Genomic DNA, 24,847 nt, shown 5'->3' on the forward strand with positions numbered 1-24,847 from the left:
CTCTTCTTTGAACCTTTTCTAATTCTGCTATATCTTTTTTTGAGATATGGTGAGCAGAATGGAACACAATACTCAAGGTGAGATCGCACCATGGAGCAATACAGAGGCATTATAATATTTCGGTCATATTTTGCATCCCTCTACTACTAATACTAATAGCATTTATGGGAAAATTAGGTTCTTACCTTGGTAATTTTCTTTCCTTTAGTCACAGCAGATGAATCCATTACGAATGGGTTGTATCCACCTACCAGCAGGGGGAGATAGAGAACACTGAAAACCATAGTGCCTCTAGGACGGCTAGCTCCATCTGCCTCAGTATTTTGAAGCTTCCAAAGCAGTGTTAAACCGCAAAGTAGCATAACATGAACTTTCCTCACAGCGAACGAACACCCCAGAACAGGAGCAATAACACAAAGGAGGGACAAACAACCTCCTGTAGTAGAACAGAATCCTGAAGGACTGTTTTCCAACTTCTCCCAATGAGGGAACATGACTGCAGGAAAAACTGAACACAAACAGAGTCAATTCAGGGAGGAATCATGGATTCATCTGCTGTGACTAAATGAAAAAAAATTACCAAGGTAAGAACCTAATTTTTGCTTCCTTGTCATCAGCAGCAGATGAATCCATTACGAATGGGATGTATCAAAACAATCCCTAGATACGGCAGGAACAAGCCACACTACGATCAAGCACTTGTGCTCCAAAAAGCGCGTCCCTCCTGGCAGCCACACCCAGCCTGTAATGACGGGCAAAAGAGAGCTAAAAAGCCCAAGTAGCTGCACTACATATCTCTTGAAGAGAGAGTGCTCCCGTCTCAGCCCAGAAGGAAGAAATCGCTCTTGTGGAATGTGCCTAAAAGGCGTCAGGCGGAGGCCAGCCAGATAGCAGATATGCAGAAAAAATGGCTTCCTTAAGCCAACAGGCTATAGTGGCTTTAGACGATGGAGACCCTCTGCGAGGACCTGACAACAATACAAAAAGATGATCAGAGGGTCCTGAAAGCATTACACATCTGCAGATACTGCAACAGAGCCCTGCACACATCCAGAAGGTGCAACTGCCCAAAAGATTCCGGAAACTCCTCCCTAGTAAAGGAGGGCAGATAAATAGGCTGGTTTAGGTGAAATGCTAAAACCACCATAGGCAGGAAGGAAGACACAGTACATATCATTACTCCGGACTCTGAGAATTGCAGAAATGGGTCTTGATAAGACAGCGTCTGGAGCTCAGACACCCGTCTCGCCGATGTAATGGTCACCAAAAAGACTGTCTTTACAGTCACATCCTTCTCCGAAGCTCGCCTCAGCGCCTCGATGGGCGAACACTGAAGACCTTTAATACTAGCCCAAGGTTCCAAGCCGGACAAGAGGCCCGCACGGAGGCCGGAGCCGAAGCACCCCTCTATGAAACCGTGCAATGACCGGATGCGCATCTAGGGATGAGGCCAGCGAACCTTTCCCCCGAAAACATGCCAAGGCTTGCCACTTGAACACACAGGGAATATAGGCCAAGCTTTTTGTATACCATCCTGCAAAAAAGTCAAGTTTCGGAGAGACAGAAGCCCGCATGGGTGTGATCGCTTTAGACACACACCAAGCCTCAAACTGGTGCCCAGATCCGAGCATAGGCAACGGAAGTGGAACGCTTGCGGGCCTGCAAGAGAGTGGAGATGACTTGTTAGAATAGCCCTTGTCTCTCAATTGTGCCCTCTCAATAGCCACGCCGTAAGACTAAAGCAGCAGAGATCCTCCATGGTCACTGGACCCTGCATCAACAGGTTCGGTACCAGAGGCAAAGGAAGGGGAGCCTCCACCAGCATCCGCTGGAGGTCCACATACCACGGACGCCTGGGCCAATCCGGGGCAATGAGGATCACCACTCCCTTGATGCAGCCGAATTCGCATGAGGAGTCGCCCTATTAAGAGCCAAGGAGGGGAACGCATACAGGAGGCACAGCAGCCAGGGTTGAGCCAAGGCATCCAACACCCACCGAGCGAGGCATCTCTCCGTCTGCTGAAAAAGGACGGGACTTTGGCATTTGTACTTGAGGCCATAAGATCCGCTACGGGCGTTCCCCATTTGGCACAGATTTGAAGGAACACTTCATCTGCTAGTTTCCCACTCCGCAGGGTCGAGTTGATACCTGCTTAGAAAGTCGGCTTGCATGTGCTCTGACCTGCTATGTAAGCTGCTGACAGAAGCTGCTGATGTAGCTCAGCCCAGTGGCATATCTGAGCGGCCCCTGCGACCAGTGGTTGACACTGAGTGCCGCCTTGCTCGATTTATGCAGGCCACTGCTGTCGTTTTGTCCGATTGAACTCTGACAGCCAGTCCCTCCAGGGTCATGGAAAGGCCAGAAAGAGCCTGGAATATCGCTCTCGGTTCCAAGCGATTGATGGACCACCCCGTTTCCTCGGGTGTCCACAGACCCTGGGCATAGCTTCCCAGGCAATGTGCTCCCCAGCCCATCAGGCTGGCATCCGTTACCACCAGGCACCAATCGGGAAGCGCTAGCGGCATTCCTCGCCGCAGCATGCTGTCTGAGAGCCACCACTCCATACTGAGTCGGGCCACAGGGAGCCACATGAGTCTGCGCTGATAATCCTGGGACATAGGAGACCATCGTTGAAGCAGGGCAATCTGCAGAGGTCTCATGTGCGCTCTCGCCCATGGCACCACTTCCAAGGTGGCCATCATCGACCCCAACAGCTGGACAAAGTCCCAAGCTCGCGGACGAAGCATCCTCAGGAGCAGACAGACCTGATTCTGAAGCTTGCACCGCCTTTGGTTGGGTAGAAAGACAAACCCCAAGGCCGTGTCGAACCGGACCCCCAAATATTCTAGTAGATTGAGAGGGGGTCTAGGTGAATTTTGGGTATATTGACGACCCAGCCCAGAGATTGAAGTACTGAGACCACTCTGGCTGTTACATGACGACTCTCTTCTGGCAGAGTCCGGTCTGATGAGCAGTCGTTCGAGGTACGGGTGAACCCGGATACCCTGTCGCCTGAGGAAAAGCAGCTACCACCACCATTACCTTGGAAAAGGTTCGGGGAGCTGTGGCAAGGCCAAAAGGCAAGGCCCAAAACTGGAAATGATTTCCCAACAACGCAGCAAACCGCAGGAACCGTTGGTGGCCGGAGCCATATAGAAATGTGCAAGTATGCTTCTTTTAGGTCCAGAGACGTGAGGAATTCTCCTAGCTGTACCGCCGCAATGACAGAGCACAGGGTTTCCATGTGAAAATGCCGCACTCTTAGTGACTCGTTGACTTTCTTTAAGTCGAGAATGGGCCAAAAAGACCCGCCTTTTTTTCGCGGCACCACAAAATAAATGGAGTAACGACCGCAGCCGTGTTCGGCGGGAGGCACAGGGATCACCGCTCCAAGGTGCAACAAGACTTGTAAGGTCTCCTCTACCGCCGCCCGTTTGAGGCAAGTACCACATCGGGACTCCACAAACACGTCTCTCACCGGGGCACCGAATTCCAATCGGTAACCTTCTCTGATCAGGTTCAGGACCCACTGATCTGAGGTAATCTTGGTCCACTCCTCGAGAAAGAGGGAAAGGTGTCCTCCTACAGCTGTAAAGGAGGAGTGGACCGGCGTCCCATCATTGTGGAGGACGGCCCTAAACTCTTGGCCTTGAGCCTGCTGCTGCAGAGCGTTTGTCTGAACGAAAGGAGTTCCTCTGCTGAAAGCGGGCACGTTGAGTAAACCCAGTAGAGCGCCCCAGGCGATACGTTCTAGCTTCACGGAAGCAAGGTCTGGAGGAGAAGGGAACCACTTGACCCTTGGAAGAAGGCCGCGCGGCCTATCCTCAGGTAACCGCTGGGGTTTAGCATCCCCCAGGTCTTTAACAATCTTCTCCAACTCCTCTCCAAATAACAGAAGGCCCCGAAAGGGCAACTTCACCAGCCTTTGCTTAGAGGCAATGTCAGCCGCCCAATGCCGTAGCCATAGAAGGCGGCTGGGCGGACACCGCCACAGACATCTGTTTAGCCGAAGCTCTGACCAGATCATAGAGGGCGTCAGCTAAAAATGACAAGGCTGACTCCATGTGCGGTGCAACCTCAGCAAGGGACTCCGCACCATCCACGGGCTGTTCCACTGCCTGTTGTAACCAAGAGAGGCAGGCTGAAGCAGCTAAAAACTGCAAACAGACGCCCTTAAGGCTAGGCCCGAAATCTCAAAGAACTGTTTTAGCGCTGATTCCAGCCGCCGGTCCTGAATGTCCTTCAGGGCGACCCCTCCCTCTACTGGGAGCATGGTCTTTTTTGTCACCGCTGTGATTAAGGCATCCACTTTAGGCATCCCAAAACGGGCCAAGTGCTGCTCACCCAGAGGGTAAAGATGCCCCATCGACCTGGCCACTTTTCAAGGACCCCTCGGGGTCAGCCCATTGAGCAGAAATAAGCTCTTGGATGGAGTCATGCAAAGGAAAGGCACGAGCAGGCTTCTTAGTACTCGCCATCCTCGGATTGCCAGAGGAGGCCTCACCTTGAACAGGGTCAACAATAGAGAGGGCCTGTAAGGCATCAGAGATAAGTGCTGGCAGTTCATCGCGGTTGGAAATCCGAACCGCAGTGGGATTATCCAGATCCAGTGGCAAACCGGCTCCTTCCTCTGCTCTTCAAACCATGAAGGCCTGCCAGATCCCCGAGTCCCCACAGCCCGACCATGGGGGGGGGGGGGGGGGGGGGGGGGGAGAGAAGGGGGGGGGAGCGCCACTCTCAGACAGGAAATTTACCCGTCTATGCTTAGCGTGCATCCAACGCTCAGGGGCATCCACATCTGGCATCAGCCCCAGGCCATCATCAGTCGGAGGGGAACCAGGTAGCAACGCAGTGTCAGACACCTGCGGCAGAGCTCTTTTCAGCATGAAGGCTTTATGTAAAATAAGCACAAACTCGGGGGAGAAAAACTCACCCTGACCTCCCGTCTCCGAATTAGGAGACACAGGGCCTGGAGCTCCTCTGGTAGCCTCAACCCAATGCGCCCCCTCTTCAGACTCCTCTGCAACCGCGGGGGTCGAGCCATGCGGCGCTTCCAAGATGGCGCTCGCTGCCAGCTCCATCGAGCAGGAAGAATCATCGCTCGCCATGCTCGTACTGGCTCTACCGTCTAAACAGCACGTTTTACAGAGCTCCGCTGCTGATCTGCGCTTGCCACAACGGGAAAAGTGCTTAACTCCCTCAGCAGCCATCGCCGAAAAACGGCGGAATAAAATTCAAAATGGCGGCATCGCGCCAAAATCACCCCGATCAGAACGCCGTCTGTGGGCCCTCCCTGGAGGAGATGAGTACCGCTCTTACCACAAAGGACCGAATCCACGAGCTCCGGTCACGCTGCACAGTCAGGAAAAGCCTCAGAAATAGCAGAGCTGAAAAGCGCTTTTTTTTTTTGTTCGTTTCTTTTTAAACGTTGTGAGGAAAGTTGGAGGCAAACCAGCTACAGAGGCACTCCGGAGGCAGAAGAGGGTGGGAAAAGCAGGGAAAGGGCGAACCTATATGCCTGCATCTACACAGGGTGAAGGGTAAGGCAGGGAAAGGGCTAACTATGTGCCTTTAAAGTGGGCTCCACTTAGCCACAACACACCTGCTACAACTGGCAAAAGCCACAGGAGCCACCCAGGCAGAATCTTCAAGGAGCTGAACAAGCTGTGTCCAAATCCTGCTGGGAGATAGAGAAATACTGAGGCATATAGAGCTAGCCGTCCTAGAGGCACTATGGTTTTCAGTGTTCTCTATCTCCCCTGCTGGTAGGTGGACACAACCCACTCGTAATGGATTCATCTGCTGCTGATGACAAGGAAATAGCTCCTAATAATCCTAGCATCCAGTTTGCCTTTTTTTCGCCACGGTCACACATTGGACAGAAGATTTCAGCATATTGTCTACAATGACACCTAGGTCTTTTTCTTGAGTGCTGACTCCTAAAATGGACCCTAGAATTAAATAACTATGATTTGGATTATTCTTCCCTATGTGCATCATTTTGCATTTGTCTACATTAAATTTCATCTATTTGGATGTTCAGTCTTCAAGTTTCCTAAGGTCTTACTGCAAATTCTTCACAATCCGCATGCCATTTTGACAACTTTGAATAGTTTAGTGTCATCCGCAAATTAATCACCTTACTCGTCGTTCCAATTTCCAGATCATTTGTAAATATATAAAACAGCACCGGTCCCAGTACAGATCCTGTTGCACTCCACTATTCATCCTCCTCCATTGAGAAAAATGGCCATTTAAGCCTACCCCTGTTTTTCTGTCCAATAACCAAATCTTAATCCCACAACAGAAAAATGTCTCCTATGCCAATACTCTAATTTTCTCAAGAATCTATCATGATGAACTTTGTCAAAAGCTTCCTGAAAATCTAGATACACATCAACCGACTCACCTTTATCCACGTTTATTCACACCTTCAAAAGAATGAAGAAAATTGGTGAGGCAAGACCTCCCATGGCTGAAATCATGCTGGCTCTGTCCCATTAAACCATGTTTGTCTATGTTTGGGCTCCAATAGCCTCTTCACCTCAGCTTTTAACCATGCTGGCTGTCGTTTGCTCTTTTTTTGACCTTTGTTAATAAGTGGGACTACATCTAAGTCCAGACATTTCCCACAATGGTATTTTAAACAATGCCCACGCCTGATTCAGCAGTCCTAACCTTTGCAGCCAAATCTTTGAGCTTCTTTTAACCATTTTCTTCATTTTGTCATAGTTGCCCTTCGAAAATTCAAAAGCTGCTACAGTGCATTTCCTTAGTGACTTCACTCTAGATTTCAGCTCAAATTTGATCTAATAATCACGGTTTCCCACAGGATTCAACATTGTTGCCTCTTGTACTATGCTCCGTATTCCACTAAAGATTAGATCTAAAAAAAAAAAAAAAAGATCCCCTTCTCGTCGAATCCTAGACCAGTTGCTCCAGAAAGCAGTCATTTAATACATCTAGAAATTTTACCTCCCTAGCACTCCCTGATGTAACATTTCTCCAGTCAATATTACAATAAAATGAAGATACATACCTGTAGCAGGTATTCTCCCGAGGACAGCAGAGCTGGATCCTTATGCATGGGTTGTCGTCCGCGACGGCCCAGCAGATCGGAACTAAAACAAAAAAACTTTAGAAAGCTCTAGAACGGTGCGGTGCGCTCAGGGACAACGCACCGCGCATGCGCGACTTCCCGCTGGCGACGCCCGCATGCTTCCCTCAGTTACATAATAAGCAAAACGAGAAGAAGAACAACTCCAAAGGGGAGGAGGGTGGGTTGTGATGATATCCAGCCCGCTGTCCTCGGAGAATACCTGCTACAGGTATGTATCTTCATTTTCTCAGAGAACAAGCAGGCTGGATATCACGCATGGGGTATCCCTAGCACCCAGGCTCACCCAAAATAATGAACACTGGTCAATTGGGCCTCACAATGGCGAGGACATAACTAAGATTGACCTGAAAATAAACACAACTGAGAGTGCAGCCTGGAACAAAACAGAAATGGGCCTAGGAGGGTGGCGTTGGATTCTAAACCCCGAACAGATTCTGCAGCACTGACTGCCAGAACCGACTGTCGCGTCGGGTATCCTGCTGAAGGCAGTAGTGAGATGTGAATGTGTGGACTGATGACCACGTTGCAGCCTTGCAAATCTCCTCAAAGGAGGCTGACTTTAAGTGAGCCACTGACGCAGCCATGGCTCTAACAATATGAGCCGAGACATGGCACTCCAAAGTCAGCCCAGCTTGGCCATAACTGAAGGAAATGCAATCTGCTAGCCAATTGGAGATGGTGCGTTTTCCGATGGCAACTCTCATCCTGCTGGGATTAAAAGAAAAACAATTGGGCGGACTGTCTATAGGGCTTTGTCCGCTCCACGTAAAAGGCCAATGCTCTCTTACAGTCCAAGGTGTGCAACTTGTCCTCACCAGGACAGGGAAAAAATGTTGGCAAGACAATAGACTGGTTCAGATGGAACTCCGACACCACCTTCGGCAAGAACTTAGGATGAACGCGGAGGACTACCCTGTTATGATGAAATTTGATATAAGGAGCATGGACTACCAGGGCTTGGAGCTCACTGACTCTATGAGCTGAAGTAACAGCCATCAAGAAAATGACCTTCCAGGTCAAATACTTCAGATGGCAGGGATTCAGTGGCTCAAAAGGAGGCTTCATCACCTGGGTGAGAACGACATTGAGATCCCACGACACTGGTGAAGGTTTGACTGGGGGCTTTGATAAAAGCAAACATCTCATGAAACGGACCAATAAAGGCTGTCCAGAGATAGGCTGACCTTCTACACACTGATGGTAAGCACTGATTGCACTAAGGTGAACCCTTACTGAGTTGGTCTTCAGACCAGACTCTGACAAGTGTAGAAGGTATTCAAGCAGGGTCCGTGTAGGACAAGAAAAAGGATCTAGGGCCTTGCTGTCACACCAGACGGCAAACCTCCTCCATTTAAAAGAATAACAGGGGGTAAGCAAACATGTGGACAATGGGGAGCCGGTTGATATTGTATATCTGGATTTTCAGAAGGCGTTTGACAAAGTGCCGCACGAAAGACTCCTGAAGAAATTGCAGAGTCATGGAATCGGAGGTAGGGTATTATTATGGATTAAGAACTGGTTGAAAGATAGGAAGCAGAGAGTAGGATTGCGTGGCCAGTATTCTCAGTGGAGGAGGGTAGTTAGTGGGGTCCCGCAGGGGTCTGTGCTGGGTCCGTTGCTTTTTAATGTATTTATAAATGACCTAGAGATGGGAATAACTAGTGAGGTAATTAAATTCGCCGATGACACAAAATTATTCAGGGTCGTCAAGTCGCAGGAGGAATGTGAACGATTACAGGAGGACCTTGCGAGACTGGGAGAATGGGCGTGCAAGTGGCAGATGAAGTTCAATGTTGACAAGTGCAAAGTGATGCATGTGGGTAAGAGGAACCCGAATTATAGCTACGTCTTGCAAGGTTCCGCGTTAGGAGTTACGGATCAAGAAAGGGATCTGGGTGTCGTCGTCGATGATACGCTGAAACCTTCTGCTCAGTGTGCTGCTGCGGCTAGGAAAGCGAATAGAATGTTGGGTGTTATTAGGAAGGGTATGGAGTCCAGGTGTGCGGATGTTATAATGCCGTTGTATCGCTCCATGGTGCGACCGCACCTGGAGTATTGTGTTCAGTACTGGTCTCCGTATCTCAAAAAAGATATAGTAGAATTGGAAAAGGTACAGCGAAGGGCGACGAAAATGATAGTGGGGATGGGACGACTTTCCTATGAAGAGAGGCTGAGAAGGCTAGGGCTTTTCAGCTTGGAGAAGAGACGGCTGAGGGGAGATATGATAGAAGTGTATAAAATAATGAGTGGAATGGATCGGGTGGATGTGAAGCGACTGTTCACGCTATCCAAAAATACTAGGACTAGAGGGCATGAGTTGAAGCTACAGTGTGGTAAATTTAAAACGAATCGGAGAAACTTTTTTCTTCACCCAACGTGTAATTAGACTCTGGAATTCGTTGCCGGAGAACGTGGTACGGGCGGTTAGCTTGACGGAGTTTAAAAAGGGGTTAGATAGGTTCCTAAAGGACAAGTCCATAGACCGCTATTAAATGGACTTGGAAAAATTCCGCATTTTTAGGTATAACTTGTCTGGAATGTTTTTACGTTTGGGGAGCGTGCCAGGTGCCCTTGACCTGGATTGGCCACTGTCGGTGACAGGATGCTGGGCTAGATGGACCTTGGTCTTTCCCAGTATGGCACTACTTATGTACTTATGTAACACTTTTCTTGTAATCTTTCCTAGAAGCAAGACTCGGGAGACACCCCCTGAAAGACCTAAAGAGGCAACTTCTAAGTTCTCAACATCCAGGCTGTGAGAGCCAGAGACCGGAGGTTGGGATGTAGAAGTGACCCCTCGTTCTGAGTGATGAGGGTCGGAAAACACTCCAATCTCCACGGTTCTTCGGAGGACAACTCCAGAAGAGGAGGAAACCAGATCTGACGGGGCCAGAAAGGAGCTATCAGAATCATGGTTCCGCGATCTTGTCTGAGTTTCAGCAGAGTTTTCCCTACTAGAGATATGGGAGGATATGCATACAGAAGACCTGTCCCCCAATGTAGGAGAAAAGCTGGTCTGTCGAGAGCCTGAAGCCTGGAACAGAATTGAGGAACCTTGTGATTCGTCTGAGTGGCAAAAAGATCTACCAAGGGGGTGCCCCACGCTCGAAAGATCCTGCGGACAACATCCATGTTCAGTGATCACTCGTGAGGTTGCATTATCCTGCTCAACCTGTCGGCCAGACTGTTGTTTACACCTGCCAGATATGTGGCTTGGAGAAACATGCCGTGGCTGTGAGCCCAAAGCCACATCCTGACGGCTTCCTGACACAGAGGGCGAGATCCGGTGCTCCCCTGCTTGTTGGTGTAATACATCGCAATCTGGTTGTCTGTCTGAATTAAGATAATTTGATTGGACAGCCGGTCTCTGAAAGCCTTTAGAGCATGCCAGATCGCTCGTAATTCCTGAAGGTTGATCTGAAGACCTGTTTCCTGAAAAGACCAAGCTCCCTCTTGAGCGTGAAGCCCATCTACATGAGCTCCCCACCCCAGGAGGGATGCATCCGTCGTCAGCACTTTTTGTGGCTGAGGAATTTGGAATGGACATCCCAAGGTCAGATTGGAGCAAATGGTCCACCATTGAAGGGAATTGCAAAAATCGGTGGAAAGATGGATGACACCCTCTAGATCCCCTGTAGCCTGACACCACTGGGAAGCTAGGGTCCATTGGGTGATCTCATATGTAGACGTGCCATGGGAGTCACATGTACTCTGGAAGCCATGTGCCATAAAAGTTTCAACATCTACCGAGCTGTGATCTGATGAGACGCCCGAGCCAAGGACACTAACATAGTAACATAGTAGATGACGGCAAAAAAAGACCTGCACGGTCTATCTAGTCTGCCCAACAAGATCAACTCATATGTGCTACTTTTTGTGCATACCCTACCTTGATTTGTACCTGTCCTCTTCAGGGCACAGACCGTATAAGTCTGACCAGCACTATCCCCGCCTCCCAACCACCAGCCCCGCCTCCCACCTCCGGCTCTGGCACAGACCAGCTCCACAAATCAGCAACTGCTGCAAGCGAAAGGCAGACGGCCAGGCAGAAGCTGTGACCAACACAAAAGGATAGGGAAAGACACCAGGCCACCTAGACATGCTGGATCTGACACTGGAAAAACAAGCTCCACTGACCATGTCGATCCTGAGCCACGCAGAGGAGAGCAACAGACTGAAAACTGCATGAGGAGGACAGGAGCCAGCACCCTAGAAGGGCTGGACCACAGCTGAGGTACAAGTCCACTGAAGAAAAATTGAAGGGCCCGCTAAAATTATAGACAAGAAGCTATCAAGATGTCCCGCAGCAGAAGAAAAGACAGGCCACAAAGCTGAGTAGAGCTTGCCCATAGAGAAAGCATGGGAAGGAAGAAAAGCGGCACACTAACTTACCAAGCACACACCATGGGAGGGAAAAACAGTCGGTTCTATTACATTTCCCCGTAATTTTTTTTTTAAAAGAAAAACAGCCAGTTTCGAATAGAAAGGAAAGAACCTCCCACCTCAAACCAGTCACCGCGCAGCTGCAAGGAAACAGAGAAGTGGCAGACCGAAGGGGTTTTTAAAAAAAAGCCATCGTCCCGCCCAAAAAAAAAAAAAACAGCCACCACAAGCAGCGTGAGGGTCAGAAGATTGTCTGCCCTTGCCTGGGGAAGATAAGCTCGAGACATCTGTGTGTCCAACAGAGCTGCTATGAATTCCAACTTCTGCAGTGGAACAAGATGGGACTTGGGACAATTTATTACAAACCCCAGTATCTCCAGCAGTTGAATAGTCATGTGCATGGATCATAAAGTTCCTGCCTCTGAGGTGTCCTTCACCAGCCAATCGTCAAGATAAGGGAAGACGTGCACTCCCAGTCTGCGTAGCGATGCTGCGACAACTGCCAAGCACTTTGTAAAGACCCTGGGCGCTGATGCTAGACAGAAGGGTAGTACGCAGTACTGAAAATGCTGAGTTCCCAGACAAAATCGAAGGTACTTCCTGTGAGCTGGAAGCACCGAGATGTGAGTATAGGCGTCTTTTAAGTCCAGAGAGCATAGTCAATCGTTTTCCTGAATCATGGGAAGAAGGGTGCCCAGGGAAAGCATCCTGAACTTTTCTCGGACTAGGAATTTGTTCAGGGCCCTTAGGTCTAGGATGGGACACATACCCCCTGTCTTTTTTTGCACAAGGAAGTACCTGGAATAGAATTCCCAGCCCTTCTTCCCCTGGTGGTTCGACCGCATTGGCCTTTAGAAGGGCGGAGAGTTCTTCTGCAAGTACCTGCTTGTGTTGGGAGCTGAAGGATTGAGCTCCCGTTGGGCAATTTGGAGGCCTGTATGCCAGCCAGATTGAGAGTGTATCCTAACCGGACTATTTGAAGAACCCACCTGTCGGAGGTTATGAGATGCCACCTTTGGTGAAAAAATATCAACCTCCCCCCAACAGGCAGATTCGTCCGGTACGGCTACTTTTACTGCGGCTATGCTGCTCTGCAGAAAGTCAAAAGCCCGGTCCCTTGCTTTGCTGGGGAGCTGGAGGGGCCTTAGGCGCACGCTGCTGACGAGAGCGAACCTGCTGGGAGCGAGCTTTGAACAGGCTGCCGAGAGGTAGAGTGTACCTACACCTATTATAAAAATAGGGAGCACTCCTCCTCCCTCCAAAGAACCTCCTAGTAGCAGAAGGCGTCCAGCGGGAGAGAGAATCCATCGCATCATGGTGCATCTTGAGGGTATCGACCATATCCTCAACCTTCTCTCCAAAAAGATTATCCCCCTGGCAAGGAACATCCACCATTCGCTGCTGGGTCTTCTGATCCAGGTCAGAAACACGCAGCCATGAGATTCTGCGCATCACTATACCTTGAGCAGGTACTCGGGATGCGGCATCAAAAGTGTCATAAGCTCTCCTGGCCAGGAATTTGCGACACGCCTTCTGCTACCTGACCACCTGGTGAAAAGGTTCAGCAAGCTCCGGAGGAAGAGCTTCAACTAAACTGGGCAGTTTCCTCACCGAGTTCCGTAAGAGAATATTCGTGTACTGCTGGTATGTTTGGATCTTGGCGGCGACGATTCCAGCCTGATACGTACGCCTCCTAAAAGAATCCAAGGTCCTAGACTCTCTGCCTGGGGGCGCCGAGGCATAGTCTCTAGTACTCTTGGCTCTTCTGAGAGCAGAGTCCACCACCATGGAATCGTCAGGAATTTGGGCCCTTCACTATCACAGGCTCTCCATGGGCTCTGTACTGGGACTTGGACATGCTTATTGACAACTGAATTCTGCAACATCACTTCCCTGAGTGTATTGTGTGTGTGCTGTGTGGGGGGGGGGGGGGGGGGGGGCGTTGCAGTTTCTGCTGGTGGAGAAGGACAATCCAGGACCTCAAGCATCTCAGCCCTGGGCTCATCCACAACCTTCATAGGGAATGGAATGTCCTTAGACATTTCCCATACAAAAGATGAAAAAGTAAGACTCTCAGGCAGAGACTGTCTAACTTCAATGGGTGGAGTAGGATCAGAAGGAAGCCCACAGGAGTCTTCCTCCGAAAATACCTGGAGTCTTCCTCTTTTCCCCATGAGTGCTTCTCATCAGTATCAGACAGAGGCCAATTCAGGAGCTTAAGTTTTTTGACTATCAAACACTAAGATTTATGACAGAGCCTAGCTAGCACTTCTTAGCAGAGATATAGGCATGTAAAAAAGTTGATGTACAGTTCAGAATGAACACACTCCTGGGACAGGGTTTCTGAGTGCCAGTGTGGTGGGACTAAAATATCAAGGAGATTCAAAAAGGGGTGCGCTGGGCTGAAAGATAGCAATCAGACCCAGCAGGGCAACAGTTAGTAATTCTGCTAGGTTAGCTGTCGTTTAAATTTGGGACCATTAATATGGAGGAAAGAAAATTATAGAAAGTAAAGCAGCACTAAAAATGCTGTGTTCTCCAACACCTTTTTTTAATTTTCAACATAACTCATGGACTTTTGGCGGAACCAAGAATTGTGTTCAGATCAAGGAAGGAAGTTCTTTTTCCTCATCAACCAACCTTTTTTCCTCCTGCCCTCAGTACCTAACTTATGCCTCCTAACAATTCTCCAGCCTCACCCATTCACAACACACATCTCACAATATACAAAGCCTTCCATGCAGCTCAAACCATCAATTTAGCACCAGCCTAGAAAGCATATCAACTCAGTAAAAGGCAGTGCTCCTGCCAATCAGTGCATGGAAGGGTAGCTCCAAAAGAAAGGGGGGGGGGGGGGGGGGGGGGAACAGGACATTTTTTGATGAGTGGAAGAAAAAGAATGAACTTATCTAATTCTCTGCTGCCATTTGTTTAGTAAATTGTATGAGGTGGAAGAGGAAGGAATTGTAGAGCTTAGTAGCTATATGGATGGGAAAATTGGATAGGCCATATAGCCTTTTATCATTTTATATGTTTTTTTTCCTCCTCGTCCTCTTCTCAGGAAATTCTTGAGCAATACCCACCATACTCAAGCTGTTCTGGCTCTGGTTCCGACTTGCAGATGAGCTGCAGGGAGCTGGTTCGAGACCTGGATTTGCGCGAGTTTTCTGCATCACGACGATGAGAAGGGTTGGGTTCTAGCATTATTGCGTCTGCCACGAGTGCCCCGGGAAGCTTTCATAATAGAGGCTTCATGCACAAGAATGGCTGATATATCATCTTCTTGCTTTGGATCTACAGCAAAACAAACAAAAAAAGCCCATACATGGACATTAGACATTCTTTCATGCTCCAGCAAATTAGCAGGGTCATAACACGCAGTGCTTCCCTAAAGGTTTTTTTATGCAACCTAACAGCTGTGATCTATCACTCGATTCAACTATTTGTAAGAATTTCTACAAGAGCAATACAGGTCAGGCAGACAGTACTTGAATGGAGGAGAACCAGGGAAGCTAGATTAAAATTCACTATAGCTCTTTGAGCTTCTGATACAAACAGATGTAAGCCTTTCGGGGACAGGAAAATAGTTATTGTACCTGAATATAGCTCATCTTAACCTGTAACTGAAAGAGGTGTGAGTTACATCCAAAATTTCTCTCCCTACCCCCTTTAATCTAAAGATCAAGTTCTCCAAGGGCAAAAACATCCTCACGAATGATGTAACTCATGGACTGAGCCACACCAAGAGGTGGTGATTTCAAACCAATAAAGAAAAGGTATACACGCTGATCTCATTTTCAAATGTATAAATATACTTCCTTATCATTCTGCTAGATCAGTCCACACCAAATGGCTGTGCCACCCAACCAACAGATAACGTCATTGAAAGCTCGTGTTGTAGCCTATATCATTATAAGAAGTGATGCAGCCCTGAAACTTGCCAGATGGTTGTAGTTTAGTCTAGTGCAGTACGATCCTTGCTTTATTAAGGACTAAGCCTTAGTGTCTTTTAGGGACCTGTCTATAAACCTTGCCTTTAATTGAGCCAGGAGACATCTACACCTACAGGTCCCAGTTCTGGCGAGAGGTGGTGTCTGAGGTACTATGGGGACCCTGCTGGAGTTGGTAAGTGTCTCTGTGGAACCCTCCCCCCACATGGATATATCTCAGAGGATTTTACAGCACTCTCTGTTCTGTTTCTGCTTCTTCACTTGGATAAAGCGAAGACAGACAGACAGAAAAAAAGAAAACAGTAAACAATGGCTATCAAGAGTTTGAGGGAGGGGGGGGGAAGCATGGTAGGATGCTGATGGAAAAAAAATTGGGGGCTTATGGAAGCCAGCATGTTAACAGTGTGGCTAGTTCCTTTTGCCCAACCTACAAAGGTTACACAACATAATTAATTACAGAGCTTCACTGCACATCTCCAAGACCACAGGGAAGGCCCTGTGATGCTAAAAATACTACTTCTGTGGCAGTTTTTTCACACCAGTGGCAACAGGAGCATTTGGAATGTTGCTCACATCTCCCAAACAGCAGGCCATGGAACGAGGACTTGCTTCACAGTAAGGCACAACAAGCATCAGTTGAGAACTCTTGCTCCACTTGAAGGTCCCTTGTATTTTGGGCCTATTTGCAATACTTAGCTCTGCTACTTCAATTGCTGGGTTTCAGGCAACTATTTTTCCAGTAAAATCTAGTGATCGGGCAGACATGCAATGCACTATTGTTAAATGATTAGCAATTAATCCTTAATCTTCAAGCAGCTACACAAAATAAAGAGAAATTATGACTTACTGGATAACTTTATTTTCTTTCGTCAATAATACCATTCTGCCAAATGGGTGTTATCCCTTCCTGCCAGCAGGTGGAAGTAGAGAAACTAAATTCTACCAGTGACATCACCAGTATACGCTGTGGTGTTCCCTGGAACAATCCGGTATGCATCTGCCCAAGCAGCAGGAGAAATTAGGTCTTACCTTATTTTCTTTCCATTAGTTCTTCACACTATTCCAGGACATGTGGGATTAGTCATGGTGGAAATGGAAAACTCAGAGCTGAGCTATAGTCTATATACCCAGACCCCTAGCTCAGCGTCTCAGTATTTTCTGTCTCCAGCATGTGGACAGATGTGACTTCGCTATCCCTTGTACTAAGGCCTGGTTCCCTGGGTCTGGCCGGCGGTTGGTGCCCAGTTAAAAGTTCCTGGATTTGGGTGTCATATCTGGTGGTGCCGGCTTGGTAGAGAGTGTTCTGCCTGCCTGATTTTTGTTTCTGCCTGGCCCACTGTCAGGGAGACTGCTCCAGTGGGGGAACTCTGGGAGCAGTACAGTGCCCCTTTTGCTCCTTCAAGATCTTACAGTCCCACGGATTCTCTCGCAGGCTTTCTGCTTCTGATGTAAAGTTGTTACTGTTGAGATTTAGCCTCTGTGGCACGTTTCTCTTCAAATTCTTTTAGCCTTCTTTATCAATGCTTTGAACATGACTTGCTAGTGCTTATGTTACTTCTTATTTTTCGTCATTTGGGTCCTTTTTCCATTCTTTGAAGGACAATATTTTTTGGTTGAAATTGCTTCTTTCACTTCACCTTTAAACCGTGCTGGCTGTCGTTTTCTCTTCTTTCCACCTTTGAAAATACATGGACTGCATCTGATCTGCACTTCCAAGATGGTATTTTTGAACAACGCCCATGCCTGATTTAGTATCCTAACCTTTGCAGCCAATCCTTTTAGGTTCTTTTTAACCATTTAACTCATTTTATTATAACTGCCCTTTCAAAAATTAAATGCAGCTACAGTAGACTTTCTTTGTGACTTCATTCCAAAGAGTAGCTCAAACTTGATCATGTTACAACTGCTTCCCAGGGGACTCAAAACCGTTACCTTTTATATTATGCCCATAACACAACCAAGGACTAGGTCTAAAATGGCTCCCCCTCTTGTCGGGTCAAGGACCAGTTGCTCTGTCCCACTCAATCTCCTTTTTAAGTCCCCCCGGCTGGGTCGTGTTCCAAGTGTAAATCAATCTCTGCTCCTTCTTAATCAACCAATCAGGGTTAATAATACCACTTCTCTGCAACAGCACCACAAAATGTAACTCCGACATGTGGTGCTGCTGCTCAAACCAATGCGGTGAAAGTGGGGCATTCTTTTTATTAGTTCTGATGTTGTTCACATGCTCACCGATGCGCACCCTTATTTTCCTAGTGGTCTGCCCAATGTAATAAAGCCCACAAGGGCATATAAATAAATAAATCACTCCCTGTGGGACAGAGCAAGACAAGGCCTAAGCCAGCACCAAACTCCAAGAGACACTCAATGCCACATAGGTCAACAAACTTCAGCAGACAGCAGGACCCAGCTCCGCCGAAAAGGTAACCTCTGAACCAAGAGACCTGCCCAGCAGCCACCAGCAGATCCTGCTGCAGGAAAGGGCGACAGTATATAGCCAGTACATAAGTAATGCCACACTGGGAAAAGACCAAGGGTCCATCGAGCCCAGCATCCTATCCATGACAGCGGCCAATCCAGGCCAAGGGCACCTGGCAAGCTTCCCAAACATACAAACATTCTATACATGTTATTCCTGGAATTGTAGATTTTTCCCAAGTCCATTTAGTAGTGGTTTATGGATTTGTCCTATAGGAAACCGTCTAACCCCTTTTTAAACTCTAAGCTAACTGCCTTCACCACGTTCTCCGGCAACGAACTCCAGAGTTTAATTATGCGTTGGGTACACTGTAGTTTTATCGCATGCCCCCTAAACCTAGTATTTTTGGAAAGCGTGAACAGACGCTTCACATCCACCTGTTCCATTCCACTCATTATTTTATATACCTCTATCATATCTTCCCTCAGCCGTCTCATCTCCAAGCTGAAAAGCCCTAGCCTCCTTAGTCTTTCTTCATAGGGAAGTCGTCCCATCCCCGCTATCATTTTAGTCGCCCTTCGCTGCACCTTTTTCAATTCTACTATATCTTTCTTGAGATGCGGCGACCAGAATTGAACAAAATACTCAAGGTGTGTTCGCACCATGGAGCTATACAACGGCAAATAACATCCTCACACCTGTTTTCCATACCTTTCCTAATAAAACCCAACATTCTATTCGCTTTCCTAGCCGCAGTAGCACACTGAGTAGAAGGTTTCAGTGTAATATCAACGACGACACCAAGATCCCTTTCTTGGTCCATAACTCCTAAAGTGGAACCTTGCATGACGTAGCTATAATTCGGTTTCTTTTTTCCCCACATGCATCACCTTGCACTTGCTCACATTAAACGTCATCTGCCATTTAGCCGCCCAGTCTCTCAGTCTCGTAAGATCCACCAGTGTGACTGAAGCTGCTGCAGTCGTCTGCTAGTCAAGGAATCTCGCTCCCGACCAAGAGAGACTGGAGCACGGTAAACCACCAGAGACAGAGCCGTGTCCCCTAACCAAAAGGTAGCCACAGCTCAATTTTGGAGCAGACACTGCACAGTGCATGTAGACAGCCAAGCGGTTCTCACAAGTTGCAGAACGCGACGACGCACTCCACAGAGCTGTGCTCCACAGCCAGAGCAGGAACTGCACCAGATGGACAAAAAGAAGTGCCCTGCATGCAGAGTTAGAGATGCATGCCAAGCACCAAGATGACACACTGCGCTGCAAGCAGGGATAGGACAATGCCCAGGTTGAAAGCTACGAACAGCACGCAGAGACAGATCACCACCCTGGAAACTAAGAGAGTCCAGCATAGTGACGGGGCATCGCTCCCCAGCACAGCGACAGGGCAGCAATGCACACAGAGATGGAGTAGCGCTCTCAATACAGAGAGAGGGCACAGCATGCCTTGTGTCAAGAAGGAACCTCCCTCTATCAGCAACAATGAAAAAAGCGTTCACAACACAGAGGCAGAACATCCCATTATGGGCCGAGAAGGAAACAGCACCCCATATGCAAATACTGAGCAGAGAGGAAGCCCTGCTCCACGAGCCGATATGATGACCTCTCCCCCCCCCCCCCCCCCCCCCCCCCCCAATACCAAGAAAAAAAAAACCCGAAAAAGTTGCAGGCTGGCCAAAGAGGCCACAAAAACAGGGAGAAAGCTACCCCCTAAAAGGCACAGCCCAAAGCCAAAAAACACAAAAAATGGCCCTGTGCCCCCCCCCCCCCCCCCCCCCCCCCCCCCACAGCCCTGGAAAAAACACCAGGCAGCGCTGAGGTCAAGGACAAGCCAGAGAGTCAACACCTGCCAGCAAAAGCATTCCCAAAGCACCCACCAAAACAAGGAGTAGCACCACTTCAGGACGCTGCAGACCGAATGGTGAAAGTGCCAAGTAGAATGCAGGCAGGGGTATCATGGATGGCAGCAACACAGAGGGCCGAACATGGGAAAGGATTGAGGCAGGTAGCAAGAGGCAGCAAAGCCCACCAGCAAAACTGCTTAGAGGCCGACTCCCAAACACCAACCCGGGACATTGGGAGAAAAAAAAAACTACCAAGTGGCCGCAGCCTGCGGAGTCCACCCAGACACCACCACTTCTTCCCATGAGACCATCTACCACTGTCATCCAGCAGAACAGCAAACTGAAAAGAGCGTCGCCCAGGATCCCAAGAGACCACCAACATCAGTTTTGAAAACCCTCACCTAACAAACAAGATAATGCAAAGTCCAGAGTTCAAAAGGCAGCCCCCTGTGCATGAGCCGCGACCAAGGGATCGCGCCCTAGGCCCCGAAGCGGCCATCACCTCCAGACAATGGAACACAAGGCAGCGGTTTATCGCTCTGCACCAGAACCCAGGGTCCACCAAAAAGAGAAATCAGGCCTCCAATCATCTTTTTTTCTTTCTTCAAATGGTGGTCACTGCTGAAACCCTCCCCTCCCAAAAACATGTGGCAGAGGGGACCTAGAGGACCGACCAACCTGCTGAAGGGAAAGGCCAGGATCCAAACCCCAGAGACTGTGCCGAGGTTAAGGCCAGAGAACACAGGAAAGCACCCAGACAAGGCCAGACAGACGCCCGGGCAGCTACCTCGAAGACCCCTGCAGTACAAGAGACCTAAGCAGTAGGGAGTGAGGAGCACACACCTCCTCCGCCCCAATGCTAGATGCAGGCACTCCTCTGAGCTGTGCCACCACAAAAGCCTCTGGTAAGCTCCACAAATCAGTAGCTGCTGCAAGCGAAAGGCAGACAGCCAGGCAGAAGCTGTGACCAACGCAAAAGGATAGGGAAAGACTCCTCCGAGCTGTGCCACCATGAAAGCCCGTGGTAACATAACAACATAGTAACATAGTAGATGACGGCAGAAAAAGACCTGCACGGTCCATCTAGTCTGCCCAACAAGATCAACTCATATGTGCTACTTTTTGTGTATACCCTACCTTGATTTGTGCCTGTCCTCTTCAGGGCACAGACCGTATAAGTCTGACCAGCACTATCCCCGCCTCCCAACCACCAGCCCCGCCTCCCACCACCAGCTCTGGCACAGACCGACTCCACAAATCAGCAACTGCTGCAAGCGAAAGGCAGACGGCCAGGCAAAAGCTGTGACCAACACAAAAGGATAGGGAAAGACACCAGGCCACCTAGACATGCTGGATCTGACATTGGAAAAACGAGCTCCACTGACCACGTCGATCCTGAGCCACGCAGAGGAGAGCAACAGACTGAAAACTGCATGAGGAGCACAGGAGCAAGCACCCTAGAAGGGCTGGACCACAGTTGAGGTACAAGTCCACTGAAGAAAAATTGAAGGGCTGCCTGCCGATCCTAGCCTAGACACTAGAGCTTAGGGGAATCCTCGGGCCCCAATAAAGGAAAGAACTGCTGAAACCACCTAGAACAGCAGGCTCTCACTAAACAGAGCCACCGCCCCCCCCATCCAGCATACAGGATAGCTAGGGGATGCAACACAGGTACAACCCCAGCCAGAGGGGAGACTTATACGGTCTGTGCCAGAGCCGGTGGTGGGAGGCGGGGCAGACTTATAAGGTCTGTGCCCTGAAAAAGACAGGTACAAATCAAGGTAAGGTATACACAAAAAAAGGCACATGTGAGTTTATCTTGTTGGGCAGACTGGGTGGACCGTGCAGGTCTTTTTCTGCCGTCATCTACTATGTTACTACCAAGAAACAGAACCACACAAGCAACAGAACTGATGCCAAGAACCAATTCAGGGACCTGCTAAAATTATAGACAAGAAGCTATCAAGATGTCCCGCAGCAGAAGAAAAGACAGGCCACAAAGCTGAGTAGAGCTTGCCCTTAGAGAAAGCATGGGAAGGAAGAAAAGCGGCACACTAACTTACCAAGCACACACCATGGGAGGGAAAAACAGTCGGTTCTATTACATTTCCCCGTAATTTTTTTTTTTTTTTTTTTTTTTAAGAAAAACAGCCAGTCTTGACTATTCAAGGAAAGAGCCTCCCACCTCAAACCAGTCACCGTGCAGCTGCAAGGAAACAGAGAAGTGGCAGACCGAAGGGATTTTTTAAAAAAGCCATCATCCCGCCCAAAAAAAAAAAAAAAAAGAAAAGAAAACAGCCGCCACAAGCAGCGTGAGAGAGGGAATGGAAAACCAAAAGGAAGCAAGCAAAGCAAATCTCAGGGAGAAAGTAAAAATACAATCTCACTGGGGGGGGGGGGGGGGGGGGGGTTTGTGCTGTCATCCCTTTTAACCCAGTCATGCCTTTGTAAAGAAGTATGGAAGGGAAGACTTGCACTGAAAACAAGAACAGAATTATACTTGCTGTTAGCTGGTGACCAGACAATCCCGCACCCCAAGCATAGGAAAGGACACCATCCAGGGTCAAAGTGGTTCGGGGAAGGGGGAGGGAGTCGGCACCACCGGCCATCACCCCAGTTGAGAGACGAGGGAACCAAGACCACTGGATATCATCCATAGCCTACAGCCACATAACACATTCAGACATAAACCCCCTGCTCAAATGCCACTTGGACAAGCCAGGGCAGGAGCTACCAGTGAAGCACCAGAGAGAAGCTGCACAATCCATCCGCTAGGAAACAGAGAATACTGAGCATTTGAGGTTGCACAATACCCTTAAGAGGCAAAGTACTTGGAACTATTTTCTCTGTCTCCTTCCACTGGTAGATGGTCATAGCCCATTGGTCTGGACAGGTCTGGTACTGATAACAAGGAAAAGAAGATTAAGAACATAAGAATAACCATAATGGGTCTGACCGATGGTCCATCTAACCCAGTACCCTACTTTCAACAGTGGCCAATCCAAGTCAAAAGTACATGACAGAATCCCAAAAAGAAGTAAGATTCCATGTTACTGATCCCAGGTAGAGAATGACACGGGGAAGGGGAACCGCAGTAACCATGGGGATGGGGACAGATATAAGAATATAAGCATTGCCAAACTGATCCCACGGGGGTGGGGCGGGGGTAGGGACAGAGCCCACATGGACGGGGACAGGGGACAAACTTTGTCCCCGTGTCATTTTCTACTTTGAAGCCTGTTAATGAACTGGTCTGTTATTTATGTTTAAGTGATGCCTACAAAGATATTTTGATTTTTTGGAAAAACAAGCAAACATACTGGACACAACTAGCAAAATTTGCATGGGAGATCCTGTACATCCTGCTACCAGTACATCTTCTAAGAAGACAACTTCTATTCCAGGAAGGACTGTGGAAGACAGGAGAGCTAGATTGAATCCTGAGATTGTTGATGATTTCTTATTTATCCACAGATTTAAAAAACATAAACAGTGCTTTATAGGGCATATTTTTCCTCTCTAGGGCATAGAGAACGGGTTGCATTTTATACCCCTGGACATTTTAACAGTGTGAATTAGGATTCCTTGGTGTAGTAGAAATCATCTATTGCTGGGGTTGAAAGGGTAGAGGGTGGTGGTGGGAAAGAGGGTTATTATAGCTGCTCATTGTTACTATTGTTCTCTATTTGTAATTTATACACAACAGTTGCACAGCATATTCTTTTTTATATTTTAATAAAAAGATTTAAATATAAAATCATAAGTGTTTGAGGCTTCTGCAGAAGAGGACAGAGCCCACAGGGACGGAGACAGGGCCTGCGGGGACGGAGACAGAACCCGCGGGGACAGAGACAGAACCCGCGGGGACAGAGACAAACTTTGCCCCTGAGTCATTCTCTAACCCCAGGGATAAGTAGTGGCTTTTCCGATGTCTATCGTAATAGCATATTATGGATTTTTCCTCCAGGAACTTGTCCAAACTTTTTTTTTTTTTACATCCAGGTACACTAACTGTTGTTACCACATCCTCAAGCAACAAGTTCCAGAGGTTAACTATTCCTTGAGTGAAAAAATATTTTCTCCTGTTTTAAAAGTATTACCGTAACTTTATAAAATGTCCCCTAGTCTTTGTACTTTTAGAAAGAATAAACAATCAATTCACATTTGCCCTATCTACTTGCTTACTTCCCTTAAATTGCAAAACTTATTCATACCTGTTAACTTGCTTTTGTTGAGTTCTGCTAGACAAGTCCAAACAAGCAGGATGCATCCATCCTACAACCAGATAGAAGTGCTGAACTATTCCAGTGACATCACTGATATAAATACTAGAGCATCCTGGAACTCTTCAGTATGTTAAAGTAGAACTAGGGTTCATTGCCACATATCCAATTATCCCCCATCTAAGCACTGCAGCATTTGAGGTAACTTTAAACTTAAATTTGAAAACATCTGACCTACAAGGACTGAAAATGAAGAAAAGTTCAAAGATAAACAGCATCACTTATGCCTACAAATACTTGGGACTGGTCTACCAGGGATCAAGGAAAGCAAATTAACAGAAATTTCACCTAATTTTATTACTGCTAGACCAGTCCAGAGAAGCAGAATGTACCCAAGCAAAACCTCACTGAGCAGAGGAAAACAAGGCTCCCCGTATCACTTCTCTGCCAAAGGCTGAATGGCTTCTAAGAAATAAATATTGTAGTGGTTGACAGGAGGAGTGCAGCAAGATCCACATTGCCAATTTACAAATATCCATCATGGTTAGCTCACAAGCTGCTGTCCAAGAGGTTGCCTGTGCCCTAGGTGACCAGGCCTTGATGTAGGCAGCTTTGATAGCAGCCTTAATCCAGCAAGCTAACAAGGCCTTAGAGGCAGCAGCCTGTCCCTTATGTGGGCCCTGAAACAAGCTAAAAAGCCTGTCTAAAAGGCGGAAGAAATGAATAATCTCCAAATAATGCAGAAAAACTCTGTGGACGTCCAACTTAAGAGTTTGTAAGAAAACCCTGATTGTCTTCAATCTAGAAATGCCTTTGGAAAGAGGGGAATTACCTTGGGTAAAAAGGAACCGTGCAGGCAGAAACTACATCATCTGAGAAGGATAACCAAGGAT

At 48.1% G+C, this 24,847-nt stretch overlaps 1 protein-coding gene across 1 annotated transcript in view; it reads right to left on the minus strand.

The window, feature by feature from the left end:
- ZFP91 (ZFP91 zinc finger protein) overlaps window positions 1-24,847 on the minus strand; it is a 503,483-nt gene that overhangs the window by 394,576 nt on the left and 84,060 nt on the right. Inside the window, 2 exon segments of the mRNA XM_030221066.1 lie at window positions 14,588-14,696; window positions 14,698-14,798. Of these exon segments, the coding sequence (XP_030076926.1) occupies window positions 14,588-14,696; window positions 14,698-14,798 (210 nt within the window).

Source organism: Microcaecilia unicolor, chromosome 1, assembly GCF_901765095.1.
Source record: "Microcaecilia unicolor chromosome 1, aMicUni1.1, whole genome shotgun sequence".
NCBI classification, from domain to species: Eukaryota; Metazoa; Chordata; class Amphibia; order Gymnophiona; family Siphonopidae; genus Microcaecilia; species Microcaecilia unicolor.